At 37.8% G+C, this 15,374-nt stretch overlaps 1 protein-coding gene across 1 annotated transcript in view; it reads left to right on the top strand.

The window, feature by feature from the left end:
* Positions 1 to 15,374, top strand: part of LOC101155643 (rho-related GTP-binding protein RhoN) — a 29,738-nt gene that overhangs the window by 9,302 nt on the left and 5,062 nt on the right. The window contains exon 3 of the mRNA XM_004080241.5: positions 5,747 to 5,856. Within this exon, the coding sequence (XP_004080289.1) occupies positions 5,747 to 5,856 (110 nt within the window). The remainder of the gene's footprint in view (positions 1 to 5,746; positions 5,857 to 15,374) is intronic.

Raw genomic sequence — 15,374 nt, 5'->3', positions numbered from 1 at the left:
ATATGTCATAAACACCTACCAGCGTACCTTCTTCATCATCTCCTCAGTAGCCGCCTTGCGGCATGCCTCCGCCATACCAAAGTAACAAGTCTAAAGTGTTGTACCTGACAACACTTTTGGTGCAGACGTTCAGAATTGGTCAGCAAAACATAACGTTTGAATAAATGAACTTTAGGGACAAGGACTGTAAAAGCGTAGGACTTCCATTATTCTTTCTCTCATTGCTTTTCCCCGCCCTCATCTTTAGTCACATCGTTTTGTTTACAAGCTTTAGTTCGTAGGTGAATAGTGCGCTTTACGACAGTCTGAATACAAGGTTCAGGACTCGATCCGGACCAAATCAAATGGACTCATTCTGAGTTTTCCAGTCTGACTACACTCTTAGTGTGTTGCTGTTTTTTAAAAGAACCTTACACATTCGTCATCCTCATTTGACATAAACCTTGATTCTGCAGCTCACCTCATGCTGGGAGAATCCAGATGAAATTACCAGGGGTTACTGGCTCAGGCTTTGGAATAGACAACACAGTTTCTTAAAAAAATCTCTTTTCTTATTTTTAGATCTTGTCCTTTTAGAGAAAACATTTAGACAGTCTTTGACAGATTATCCAGGTGAACAACTAAGCTCTGACTGCAGGTGTGTTATTAGAAGAGATAGAGCAGCGCTGTCCAAAAGTGATTGTGAACTATTATCACAGACTTTATTACTACTTGATACTAATCCACCAAATCGATTCTTGTCTGCTCTTTCAGTCCAGCATAGGTGTGCGGGAGTATTAGTTCATCTCTGTGGGTGAAGCTATTATTTTGATACTCTGGGCGTCAAAGAAAAGGATATTCCTTCATATGTAATAGCGTTTGCTTCAGCGCTGTGTGTCACATCAGTAATTTGTTTGAAAAAGAGTTCATGTTTCTGTGGGAGGGCATGACAAGGACAGACAGGATTACAGGTATTAATGAAAACTGTCGCACAAGCTGGCAGACAAAAGTGTCATAAGAGAGGATTAATGATGTTTTTTTTCCGTGCAAACATCTGAAGGTGTGAACACACATGTCTACTGAATTGTGCGGCGCTTGGAAAAGGTAAGAGATTCATCTCTTATCTGGTGCTTCACAGCTCCGAGCTCGACTTGGCAAAGACTCTTGAAAACCAAAGCGGCGTTTCCACAATGACTTTTACAATTTCAGACAAAATACAAAAAAAAAAAAAAAAAAAAGGATGTGCCTCCCGAGCATTAACAAGATTTACAAAATTTAGGCAGGGAAGATGTTAAGCCTGGCTTTATTTCATAATTATGGAACATGCCTGGTGGGGATCATTGAAGTTAGCTTCTCTTGGAATTCTGCTTCATCTTGTGGTGCTGAACACACATCCAGAGGAAGAATTAAAGGATAATATTTCACACAGAAACAACAATTCAGTCGTTAAATAGGGAATCACAAAAAGACGTTTTATTTTAACTCGTCAAAACTTTGACTTCATGTATATATTTAGCGGTTTTTCTGTAAATTATTCAAGGATTTGTACTTTCTTTCTCTTTTATCCTTACAGTTTGGTGTATTTTGAAGCATTTTTCACTACTTTCCAAAGTGGTTTATAGCTTTGTATATATATCTTTTTAGAAAAACTTCAGCTTCTTTTTAAAACATTTTTACAGATATTTTTCATTATGTTGCATAATAATTCCCCAATAACCCTGAAACTGTCCCAAAAAGCTAACTCTAATTAGTAAATTTGGTCTCTTTCTTTTTACTGCAAAAATCACGAAATTTGAGATCAAACTATTTTTACGTTTTATAACCAAGATAAAACATGTATGGAAAAAAGTATAAATCCAAAAAGAAAGCAAAAAGCCAGGTCAAAGCAAAGCTCCTGTTGTGAATAATGCATTCCAAGGAGTATCACAATTATTTCATAACTCTAAAACATGTAAAGCTAAATGAAATTTTTAAACCTTCCTGTTCAATTTTGAAGGAAAACTATACCGATAGGGGGTTGGTGTTACAGCATTTTCAGGTTTTAAGCATGAAATTCTAAAAAGAAAAACAATTTATTTACTGCAAAAATGTTTTATATAAGTGCTGAAGCATTAGTTACAACTTACATGAGATAATACTGCTTTATTTAAATATTCTATCCAGCGACACCAACATTCAAACCATAAGATGCATCTTTTCTACCTTTGCTTTCAGCATCAGATCTCTTTTTTATTAGGAACATCAGAAAAGGGATGTCTTTCCCCCTCATCACATTCCCTGTCTCATAGCTTGTCTTGCGTTTGCTGCAGAGGTTTAAGTCTTAGTTGCTGGTTGAGGAAAAATGCGTTTCTGTTGGTTTGCCAACGGGAGACTGTCACCCCAGATTTGCATCTTCGATATAAACGGGAGAGGGAATTCTCCTGCAGCTGCATGACTGGACTTCCTTAGAGGATGCATTGTTTTTTAATTTGGTGCTAAATAACGCTTCTATATTATATTTACATTTATCTTGTGAAAACTGATTAAAAAAGACCTATTAATTAAATTGTATTTTAGTGTCTAGCACCTGCTTCTGCAGCACATTCTTGTCTAGATCATGTTGGATGTGTTTTTGACACAAAAAACTTTCTGTGTGATTAAAAATGATCAAAAGTTTTCATTGCATGTCTTAATTTTTCTGTGTGCCCAACACCAAAATCTCATTTAAAACTACCTAGATAACAGCCCGGTGTTTTTGTAGCTACATTCTTTTGGGGAGATTCAGTTGTATTCAATATTTAAAGACCCAATCTGATAAAAATTGTGTTTTTAACATGTTCTTGTTTCATTTTACTGATAACGGAGGACATGCAATATATAAAGAAAATATTTATTTTTATGCAAATCGTTGTGAATCAGGAGCAGATGAAAATAGGCCATCAGAAAAAGAGCGTGCTCTGCTCCGCCCCATTCCAATGGATCCACTTGCAGACAAAGTTTTCCTCGTCTGAGCCGGCATCTGGCTCAAAACTCTGCTTCTCTGCGGCTCCCATATATTTCTCGCAATTTTAGTTTCACCGGTAAATGAAACGTCACCTATCTGTTTAGAGCGCACAAATTGATAGGTGATGGAAAGTGGGGACGGGGATGCTCCACACCAACAGTCCTTTTCACAACAACTGCCGCTCTGCTGAAACTACGTCTTAGAAAATGGCATGATGGTTAAAAACGGCATAATCATAATTAAAACTGAGAAATGCTTTGTAAATAGATAAAAAGACGATTGGAACGGACCTTTAAGATTTTTTTGTTATTTAAAATTCTACACCCAGAAGGCTATATAGTGTAAGTTTGTAGCTAAAAACTCTTCGTAATCACAGGAAACACTGAAGGAGATTTTTCGATGACCTTTGGGATTCCTTTAAGAGTTTGATCACAGAGCTCCCGAGGAAGATAGATGGCCTGATCCCGCTACAACAGCAGCAATCCTCCCTCAAGGGGCATCAGACTCCAGAGTGGGTCAGAAAAGCTCTTAGATCAATAGACATTAGCCGTTACTCGAGTGCTGTTCATGAATTTGTTGACATCATGGAAGGCGGTGGCGTGCATGTTTGCAGCAGAGCACATTTTACTATGAGACACATAAACATGTTATTACCCAGGATCAGGTTAATTCAAGATAGATGAGAAACTGTAGCTAAATTCATTCAGATGAGCAGACTATGCTCTTCCTGTCAACAGATAGAGGGCAATATTATTGGAACATAGAAAACTAAATTGTAGGAGCAGGCTTTTCATTGTTTTTTTTTATTATCTTGAATGATTTTGCATCATTGACATCTTTTTAAATTTTTTAACATTTAAAACATAAACTATTGATAAGATTTAAAATGAATCCAGAAGAGGACAAGGGTCAAACAGACCCCTCACATCAATGGAAATATTTTTTTAGTTGGAACTTGATCTTAAAAATGTGCTTTCAGGCTTTTGCCATTTAAAGGAAAGGATCTTTGTCTATATTGCCCTGCTCGGAATGATGTTGTTAGGTAAGAGTACTCGACCAACTGCATAACTAAAACTTTAGATTTGATGTGATTAACTTCATAGCTAATGACAACAGCATCATTTTACAATCCTGCTATGGGATTACTATTTACTGACTGAAAAGTCTTTTCAATATGTTTTTCAAAGTCAGAAATACGGAAACATCTCAAAAAGTGTTTTTTTCCCTCCATTCCATTATATTCAGAAAGTGCATAATTACCTTTTTTGTAACCTCTCTTTGAAAAACCTAAACAAACAAGTTGCTCATTTAGCTGTTTGGATCCTGCCGCAATGCGCTCAGTGTCAAAAAAGATGCCAATTATAACAAAAATGCCAGAATAGTAACCTTTTCTCTTTGCTGAAATAAGGGGTATTATGTTAAACTATTTGCAAAAATATTCAGCATCTTCCAAGAAAGTTTTGAGTAGTAATGGAGTCACTGAAGGAGAAAGTAGATCTAGTCTCTTGAGGGACAACATATAAACAACATATTTAATCTTTTTTGTTTTTATGATGATTTTTGGTGGTGATTATTTTTTTTTACAAGAAATGCAACATAACTTGCTTTTTTTTAATTAAACATTTTTACTTCATTTGTTAAAAGAGGGACCCGGTTTAGCTCGTGCTGGTTTGCGGCACCTTCGGTCCGTGAAACCAGGGTTCAAATCCGGGCTGCTCCCTGTTCCCTTCTCCACCTCTGTGCAGGTCCCAAGCCCGGTTGCTTTGAGAAGGTTGCATCAGGAAGGGCATCCGGCGTGAAACATTGCCAGGTTTACCATGCGACTTGTTCGCTGTGGCAACCCCTGATGGGAAAAGCCGAAAGTGAACAACAACTTCATTTGTTAAAAAATTAGATAAAATTGTCCAATAGTTTGATTATCTGGTTCTGCACAGGTAACAAATACACTACAATTCAGTAGTACTTTACTGATCCAGATCCATTAGTTATTAATAAATTTTCACAGAAATAATGTGGAATTTTCTTTTTAATAAAAAGATAATAAAATGCTTTTTAAGGGCTAAGAAATTTAACATTGCAACAGTATTTAAATGTGAAACAAATAGTCCAAATCATAAATATAAAGGGTCATATAAAATATGTCACTTCTATCTGTTAGCTGAAAAAAGTTTTTAGAGGTTAAACTTTCAATAAATCTAATTTGAAATATATTATTTCCCGCTGACATGTGTCATCCAACAGGGCCAACCATTAATTAAAGATTATTATTTAAAGATGTAAACCCGTTTTACACAATTACACACAAATATGTTGTGTTTGACTGATGTAGGAACTGGCTTTGCTTTGGGTGTGCGTTTCAGGCGGCTGTGGTCTCTGCAGATTTACTTTTGAGCTGGTCTTTTTTGTGATGTTGCCAACGCTGTGTGATGGTGACAAAAGCACTTAGTGCTGCAAACAATCATGAAAATGCAGAGGGAATGTTGTCCTCTTTGGGGAGGAATGTCCCCCTTTGCTCCAGTCACAATACTCGATTCAGTCTGTGCCCCCCACACAACAACACAAAAAACATTCCACAGTGAAATACCAGGTGATGCTTTGTGTGAGGCAGTCATTATATCCCGTGCTTGACCTTTTATCTAATCAGGATGGTCAGACAAAACAGAGCTCATCAAGTCATTTGTAAATTGTACATAAAAAAAGCTCCAAAATATTTTGAAATACGTATATAGTTTTTACATTTTAAACCACTAAAATAATAACAAAAGTGTTGGTTTTCTCTCTCAGGTTCAACCTACTATGACAATGTGCGGCCGTTGGCTTATCCAGACTCGGACGCCGTGCTCATCTGCTTCGACATCAGCCGTCCAGAGACGCTGGAGAGCGTGCTGAAAAAGGTCAGTGCCGCATCACAGAAGTGTGGGCGTTTGATCTTCTTCCAACATGGCCTCAACATCAAGGTATAACAGGCTGCTATGACAGAGTAAAGAAGAAACAAATGCTTCTAATTCACTAATGTGAATGGTACGCTTTATTTTGACTGTTTACTTGAGCAGTGAGTGAGGCAGCAGTTAGCGCAGAGGAATTTTTCATTTTGTCACTAAAGTATTTCGATTTTCTTAGTCACAAGGAGTCCCACAGGGATCAGTACTGGGCCCAATTTCTTTCATTCTAATTTTTCTTTTTTTTTTTTATAAAACATCTGCAATGTTTTTTATTTATTTGATTTTATCTTTAATGTAAATTATGAAGCATAGTTTTGGCCTGGTGGAAGTTTTGAGAAGCTAAAATATTCTCAGAAAATTAAAGTCATCATAGTAATCTTAAAATAGAAAAGGTGTTCGACATTCTTTTAGTGTCCAAGTCACCTGTAATACTAAAAAACACAACACATTTTTAGTAAAAATGCAGGAAAATGTACAAGTACGCAAACTGTTGTGTGACAGTATGGGCGACTAATAACAGTGTTGATGGATTTTGGTTTATTTCAAGCAATTGCAGAAAAAAAATCGGAGGAAAAAACAATACAAATAAAAATGCATTGATATATCAAATTTAATTAAGATTTTAACACATAAATTGAGTAGAAAATAAAGAAAAAATGTCTTGACATATTTGCTCTTAATCATAAATGAACATTTTTGCACCTTATTTACAAGACACACACATGACACATTGAATATATTGAATATATTAGAGTTTGATTATTTTCCTTAAAGGGAGCGGAAAAAGGCAAAATTATATTATATATCTGGCTTCTTAAAAGGTCAATTAGAGTAATCAGTACAGTTGATTTAACACATTCTTTCTAGAGTTACAAGTTTATGACTTAAAGAATATGATTTACTTGATGTATTTATTTATTAAAATTTGTTTTAAACATGTAATAATGAAGTCAACATGGTACAATATTGTAGATGAAAACAAAAATAATAATAAAATAAACACGTTTAAAACAGAACAAGCAGAAGCTTAGCTTATTCAAGTGTGCCCCTTAAAAGCAAAAATTAGAACTAAAGAAGAAATTAAAGAAATAAAATCTATAGATATGAGCATACAATAGGATAATAAATACAGTTTAACAGTCATTTAAATATTAAAGACATTTTAATGTGTGAACTAAAAAAAAAGTAAAATAAAGCGCTTTAAGATATAATTTTAAAAAAAAAAAGTTTTTATAAATGATGGAAATTGATGTTTAAGATAAGAAAAGCAACACAACAAATCATATAAAAAACTACTTGTATATCTGGATAACAAACCATGAAGGAAAAATGTATTTTTTACTTAGAATCTATTGTATATTTGAAATTCAAATTTTTTTGGTACCTACATAATTTGGATGTTTAAAATGATCTGCTAGGTTTTTATATTTGCAATAATACCATAACTGTGACTTCTAAACCTCAAGTAACATGCACTAATAGTTAAAATAGTCATATTAGTTCTTTTTAAGACTGTTAGATTAATTTATTTTTTCCCTTTTTCAGCCACACTTTCACTTAAAAACGTGCAGCATAAAAGAACGATAGCGAGAACTCTCTGAACACGGACATTTTAAGCGGCTTCTGCAGCATCGTTTTCAGGTCCGGGGGAGGTTGCTCATTTATGTGGGACGGTTGAACATCAGACATGTCGAGGTTTTGACCCCCTTTCAGTCTGCAGGCATTCCTGCTGCCAGCACCATCATTCATCAATGACATCCGCAACGCCACTAAAAGCACATATCTTTTATGGCAAGCAAATTCTCACATCCATAAGGGCTTGACTTGAAAGCCAACTTAAACTTTGACCTGATTAGATGACTGAATATGCCTTTTGAAGATGCATGCTGAGGATGTTTAAGTGGCACGCTGAAGGGTCGCTTTATTTGGTTTTTGGAGTGAAAAGGAGAGGAATTTATGGGTTTGTAAGCGTCAACATTTTAGGCTTCAGTTTGCCTTCTTGTACTGTTTCTCCCTCTCTTTGGTTTGCTTCAGGCGTACTTTTCATCCCTAAGCCGTGATCCTCAAATAACACCCTTACAGTAGCACTTTGTATTCTTCCATTTGTGACAGCTTTCAGCTTAATCAATGTTTGCACCCTCCAATTTCCCATTCAGAGGGACTGTTCTTTCTCAGCTACAAAAACACACTCCCTATGACTTCCTTTGTGCTTTTGTACCATCTCAAATCTCTTCTCCAATCTTTCTCTTTATCTGTTTTCCTACATTTGAAATGCAATCTTAGTGTCTAACCAGTTGTCACATTGATTTTTTTTTTTTTTATCATTTAAACCTTTTATATCTACAGATCTTCTCCTGTATTTTTCACAAAACTATCTCCGTCTTCTTTCGTCTTTTCAAGCATCTTATTTTGAAGTCACAGCATGACTGACGGCTGTTATGATAAGAAATCTGACAACACAATTTGTTTTGGGCTGAAAATAAAGATTACAAGAAAAATTGCAACTGCATGAAGCAAAAAAACAACAACAACCAAGTATAAAAATGCAAACATACACTCACCGGCCACGTTATTTGGTACACCTTGCTAGTACCGGGTTGGACCACCTATTGCTATCAGAACTGCTTCCTTTATGGCAAAGACTCACCAAGGTACTGGAAACATTCCTCAGAGAGTTTGGTCCATATTGATATGACAGCATCTCACAGTTGCACATCCATAATGCCAATCTCCCCTTCCACCACATCCCAAAGGTCCTCTGTTGAGATCTGGTGACTGAAGGCCATTGGAGTCCAGTGAACTCACTGGATACCAATCTGAGATGATTCCAGCTTTATGAAATTGTGCCTTATCCTGCTGGAAGTAGGCCATCAGAGGATGGTACACTGTCGTCATGAAGGGATGGACATGGTCAGAAACGACACTTGGGTAGGTTGTGGCGTTGTAACTATGCTCAATGAGTACTTAGGGGCCTGAAATGGGCCAAGAAAGCCTGAACCATCAATACATGGCATTTTCTCTTTTTCGGGCCATTCTCTGTAAACCCCAGAGATGGTTGTGGGTGACAATGCCAGTAGATCAGCAGTTTCTAAAATACTCAGACCAGCCCGTCTGGTACCGACAACCGTCAAAGTCATGCTCAGTTTGAACTGCAGCAGATCATCTGGACCATGTCTACATGCCTAAATGCATTGAGTTGCTGACATGTGATTGGCTGATTAAAACGTTTGCATAAACAAGCAGTCGGACAGGTGTGCCTAATATAGTGGTCGATGAGTTTGGTTCATTTTGATATTTATCAATAAAATACACACTGGAACAATCAACACAACAATTTCGTTTTTATAAACTCTGAACATCACCACAAGATCTGTTAAACTCCTCATTTGAGTCATGAAAAACTACATTTCTGCAGAAATTTGACAATCCTACATGTAGCAATTTTAATTTTACGAAAATTTATGGAAGTATGTAATAAATAGTGGTTGCAATTGAATAAGAGTGGTTATAAACTGAGAGTAAAGATTTACACTTGAGTTTTACTGATTAAAAAAAAAACATCACAGTCAATTTTTCTAAATGTCACTCGGACTCAATTCTTTGCACACCTTTGAAAAGCTGAGGGAAGTCGAACTGAACTGAATTAAAAAAAAGAACCAATCATGATTGGAAGAGTAAATATTTTACTGCAACTTTCAAACCGAATACAATTCAAAAGTGTGGCCCATAAAACCGACTTAAACACAGAGAAATCCATTTTGCAGACGTGCATCTGCAGAAAATGAGAGCCTCCAGCCGTCTGTCTGTCTGTCTGTCTGAGCAAGGCTGTACTTACAGCAGGCTTTAAGATAACCACAGATGTCAGCACATGCTGATAATGACTAACCTTCTTCTCCCATGAGCCACAGCACTGAAACAGCAAACAGATGAAACACACAACATGGATCTTTGTGAGACAACGTGATATCCTCCTGGGAGATGTGTGATTTTGGCATTTTTGTAGAAGCTAGCGTCACCCAGGCTTCACAATTCACACCTGCAGCACAGTCTCACATTCTGCTTCTCAACAAATTCACTCCTGATGATGTTATGGTGTGAAAAGAGTAGACAGCTGTTGTCGTTGTTCTATTTCTGGAGTTTAAATTTCCCTCCCTGGCAATAAATTATGAAATTAGGCCTTTAAATGTGCATATAATCTTTCACTACGACACAATTTGGGAAAAATAGATTTAAAAACTTTTAATTCAATCATGGCAGATCATGGGTAACACTGTCAAACTCTGCTGCATCAATTGAGTCTTGATACGTTTTGACAATAATCTTTACATGCAGTTGAATTTATATTTCTTCCCCTTTTTTTCTAAATATTTGAATTGAAGTGAAAATTTTGCTCAGCTTCAGACGTCTGAAAACAGACACAATATCACAATGGTTTGCTTTTTTTAGTCACATTATTAATTACATTAATACATTTTAGACATCATATCAACAATTCCCTTCATGGGGTCACGGGGTTGCTGGAGCCTATCCCAGCTACTGTTGGGTGAAGGCGGCATACACCCTAGACAGGTCGCCTGTCTGTTGCAAGGCCACACACTCAAATTCACAACAAGAGTGTGAGGATTGTGCGATTTATAGTTTGGGTTTTTAGTGATGTTTTTGGCCATGTTTTGAGTTGTTCCGTGTTAGTCACTCTATATTAATAATCATCCACAGTCCTGTTAACTGTCCTCAGCCTATGTAAATGTCTTGATTTTGAGTTTGTTATTGTCAGGAACCGATGGCGTAGGACCCAATATGCAGTAGACCAGGCTTGGTGGAAGAAACTTAAATATTTAAATAACATTTAGTGACAAAACCCATGATTGCCATGGTGACAGAGCAGATGACCTGACAGGGCAAATCTGAAAACAAGACATATAACAGAAATGAAAACAGCTGTGGAAGATTATTAACTAAACTGCACGTTTCTCACACAAGAGCCAATTTAGGCCAAATCTGAATTTCTTTCTTTACCCCTATGGCTTCTCCATGCCCTCACATGTATCCCTCCGAGCAGAGCGATATGGAAAAAAATAGTGTCTTACAATTGCTACCGCTCGATGATGTCATCAAGGGTCGCCGGTCATCTACGTTTGCGCGTAGCTGCCAGTGCTTGGGAAAAGCACAACATTGGTTTTATAACTTTAAAAAAGTCATTCTAAAACAAAAACTCAACACTTACATTTAAATGTAAACTCCTGTACAGTAGGCCACACCCACGTGAAGAAACGCGTTTCTCCTCCGCGCCACAACTAAGACACAGGTCACTCTGCCGCCACAGGGACAGCCAGCTCTAACTTGGTACGGCTCCTCTTTGAAAAAAACAAGTTCGGACACCACTACAGCTCATAGACTGTATATAGAGATGGACAGCCGGGTGTGATGTCACCCATTCAAAAAGCCTTACCTCTGGCTCCGTCGCAATGAAGCCAATTCAGACGCCATTGTTCCACCATACGGGTGCCAGCATTTGGAGCCAGTCAACAGTGATTGGTCCGAGTCGGTCTGAGTCACGTTTCTAGGGCAACTACAGTCGCCAATCATGAGTAAGATTGTTAGAAATCCATTCACCTTCCACTGAAAACGGCTCGGGAAAATCTGTCAATCAAATGTTCGAGGTAGGGGACCAGTGGGCACCACATACTTTTACTGAGGACTCTGATTGGTCGATTGATACCTTGAATAAGTTGCGATAAAAATAAAGACGTTAAAAAAAAGCATCAAAGCAAGAATGGTTTTCTGACAAATATAATCAGTCTGTTGTCTATGGGACTTTTGCTTCTTGGTGCCAGCAGGTACGTCCTGTTTGGAATGCGAGGGGGGAGGGGTCAGTATATCTAGTTCCTATTTACAGTCTAAGCTACAGCTTTAAATGCCCCTACACAATTAGAGCAATAGCCAGGAGCCAGAAGGGTAGAGAACAATTCAGATTCGACCTTAGAGTCATCAATTAACATTTGAAGCATGTTTTTGGTTTAAGAAGAACATGCAAACTCCACACAGAAAGAACACAGTCCGGATTCAAACTATGGCCTTCTCACTGTGAGTCCACAATGCTAACCACTACACCATTGTGCAGCCCTAACACAATAGTTAGCAAAGTGAAATGTGTGATACAATTGCCAGGAAGTCCAAATCTGCTCTGCATGCCAATGTGTACCTTTGTGAAATTCGTTGTAAAAAAAAAATTCAGTTTTCATCCTTGTTTGTTAGAATCTGGTAAACTTTCAAATAACCATTCTCTGCTTTTGCCTTTTTTGAGGCTCTGAACTCCAGAGACAGACTTTATCATGCAAAATCAAACTGCAGGTCCAGGCAGCTCCTGAATTGATTCCAACCTCACACTTCTACGATCTCGTGTGTGAGGCCTGAACGCTTTCTGCTACAGAATCCATATTGGAAATAAAGCTATTAAATTTATGACTATTTAGAATTACATTTTATTGTTGATCAAAGCATCCAACCATGTGTCCATCCATCATCTGCCACCTTTCTTGGTTGTAAAGATGCCACTTTTTCCAAGCTCAAACTGAGGCATTTCCTAGTCCAGCAGTCAGTCTTAGGCCTTAGTCACAACTTAGGGCAAAAACCGGCAAACTTGTATGCAGGGGACCTGCAGGAAATATCAAGGTCGTAGACCGCTAAAATGTTCATGCGACAGGTCGTAGCGAACACTTAAAGGGTTCAAATAATGCAAAATCAACTTTTTGAGCTTTTAAGTGTTACAATGTTAATACTTCAGGAAAAACAACCTCAAAGTGGTATTTTGATCCATTCATGCATCTCTGAGTATTCCTCTAAAACACTTCTCGCTGAGCACAAGCCCCTCCCAATCCAAGCCCCTCCCAATCCACGGAAAGGAGCGGATTCTCACATTGTGATGTAGATCAGTGAGAATCAGCCCCTTCAGTAACGCCCCCACGCAAACACACACACCCACTTTCTCCATGGAGCTGGCGGTGATCGTCTAAAGCGCTTTCGTTTTATACGCACAATATGCGATATCAATCTTTGCAAAAGTTTGGGTGTTGTTTGTTTTCGTGGGCGAAACGCAGACACGCTGCTGAGGTTGACTCTAGGTTGACGTCATGAAATGGGCGGCACCCACAAGGAGAGAAAGGCGGAGCCTCAGAGATTGCGTTGTGTTACTTCTGGGTAGGAAATAAACTGTGAAAATAACTTATATTTCATCACAAATGTCTTCCTTAGTCCGCCAAAGGAAATATATTATCATATAAATGGATATAGTTTACTCTGAAAGGCTTCAGAATAGCATGATAAAGGTCTTTTAAGCTGCACAAAGCTTGTTGTATTTACCACAGAAATACCACAAAATTCCCTAAGTTTTCTATCCAATGAGATTAATGCAGATAACCATCACTCACGATATATTATTGCTTCATAAATAAACTCAATAATGATGCAATAATTACTGATTCCGTTCAGGTTGTAGGAAACAAATCTTAATTTTTGTTTTCCTGATAAATCTGTCTATCAGCTCGCGGTTCTTAACGGCTACTGCATCAGTAAGTGCTGCTCCCACAGGCCTTTTGTGACTTTAAACTGCTGCTGTTCAGCGGATGAGCGCAGTTTTGCTGCTGTTGTTGAAAAGCAGAAGCTCGCTCAGCACAACAGCACGCCGGAACGCGAAGCGCCGGCGAGACACAGGCATCCAGGAGAGAAAGAAGTCTTTGTGGAGGCAGAACAAATGGAGCAACAGTTCTAAAAATGGTGTGTGAGCAGATAATGAAAGCAATCTTAGAAAGTAGCAGAAAGGGAAGGAGCTCAATAGTGTCAGTCTCTGCTCTGTCCCAGTTTTCTTCCTGAATCTATGACCCCACGCATCACAAAGCAGCCACTACAGTCTGAAATCAAATCTATATGTGTGAGTGTGTTTGTGTTTTTTCTGAGGAAATGTAATTACATTTCTGGTCAAATGAGAGTTCAAATGGCTACAAGTTTGAGAAATTTTAGAAAATGTTGCTTTCTTTTTGTTATGTTCTGCTGTGAACAGACTAGCACACAGACAAAACTGTTAAATGCTACGAGGATGTTGCTCTGGGCTTCTAGCGAGGTGATTAAATACAAATTTACCGCCTCTAACCTGCATTTATTTACCCTGCAGCCAGAAAAACTCACATCTATTGCTGAAAAATAAATAAATGCAAACATCAATATTACTCTTTCTGTTTGCCAGGTTTTTAAAGGCTAGAAATTGAAAATATGTTTTACTACGTGTATCAGGATTACCGGTAGGTTTTACATAAAAACGATCTCCAAAAATGTCAAAAGCACACAAACAAGACCTACTTAAATTAATCCAAAAGATGTTTTGAACCTTTTAGGGATTTATGTGAAGGCCTTAAAGGCTGGTTCAAGCTTCATAAGACAAGTAAGAAAGAAGAAAAGTACGTTTTTTCCCCCCAAAACTCTGATGTGTAAGAACACATTTCTCAATCTTGGAGTGTCGGTGAAGGTTCTCATTCATCCAGGTGGCTTGGACTTGAAGTTTAGTCATAGTGTTTTCCTTGAAACATAGATGCTCTTCCAAGTTAAGCCACTGGGATGAGCAGGAAAACGTTTCAAGGAGCATGTTTTAAAGTTCAGTTGCAATTACTCTACTTCAAGTCAATCCTGGAGTTTAACCCAAGTTTGTGTTTTCACAAAATGACATTGTTTACTTCCTGCAGCTCAGGTTTTGCACGCCTTGCAGCTTTTGGAGCTTTTTCACTTTCACCTGCTCAGTGTTTTTTCAATGTTTACTTGTGCAAATGCTATAATGTGATTGATCTAACATTAAAAGTTGGTGTGGTTAACAGGGAAAATGTTTTTTTATGTGGGGGTGCAAAAGAGAAGGGTTGAAAGGTCACCTTTTCAGATCTTTTGGGCTTAAAGTTCTCTCTTGAAGGGCTGCACGAACATGTTTCCTGCTTATAGTATGAAAAGGTCTTTTAGAATTTTTTTGATTTTTTTCCTCAGCAGTTAGACTTATTATGCCTAAATGTGTTGCATAAGTTTAAAGTTTTGGTGTGATCCACTATCTTATCGAAAATATAAAATCTTTAAAGTCCAACTACTTTTGATCCCGTTTAAAAGCGTTCCCAGTGGTCTTTATGATGTTTTTAGTCAGGGTCAAGAAATCTGTAGTTTTTTGGGATATTGTTTCTGCAGAGCGGTAGCAGTTCATCAAAAACTTGCCTCTGAGAGCAACTCCATCACTACTTCCCCTTTCCTGTTGCTGAGAGCTCTCTGTTTACATGCTCCCTCTAGCTTACAGCCCCTCACACCCCCAACCTAACATTACCAGTGCAACAAAAATGGCGAGCAATGTTGGAGCTACACAGCTGTAAAGTTTGTGTATTTTTTATGTAACAAATACTTTTTCTCTGCTCCTGATCCAAAACAATCTGGACAAAGAAATACTCAGA

The sequence above is a fragment of the Oryzias latipes genome, chromosome 19, assembly GCF_053564925.1.
Source record: "Oryzias latipes strain Hd-rR chromosome 19, Olatipes_Hd-rR_3.1".
Classification (NCBI taxonomy): Eukaryota; Metazoa; Chordata; class Actinopteri; order Beloniformes; family Adrianichthyidae; genus Oryzias; species Oryzias latipes.
The sequence above is the reverse complement of the archived record's forward strand: the minus strand, read 5'-3'. Positions and strand labels throughout refer to the sequence as shown.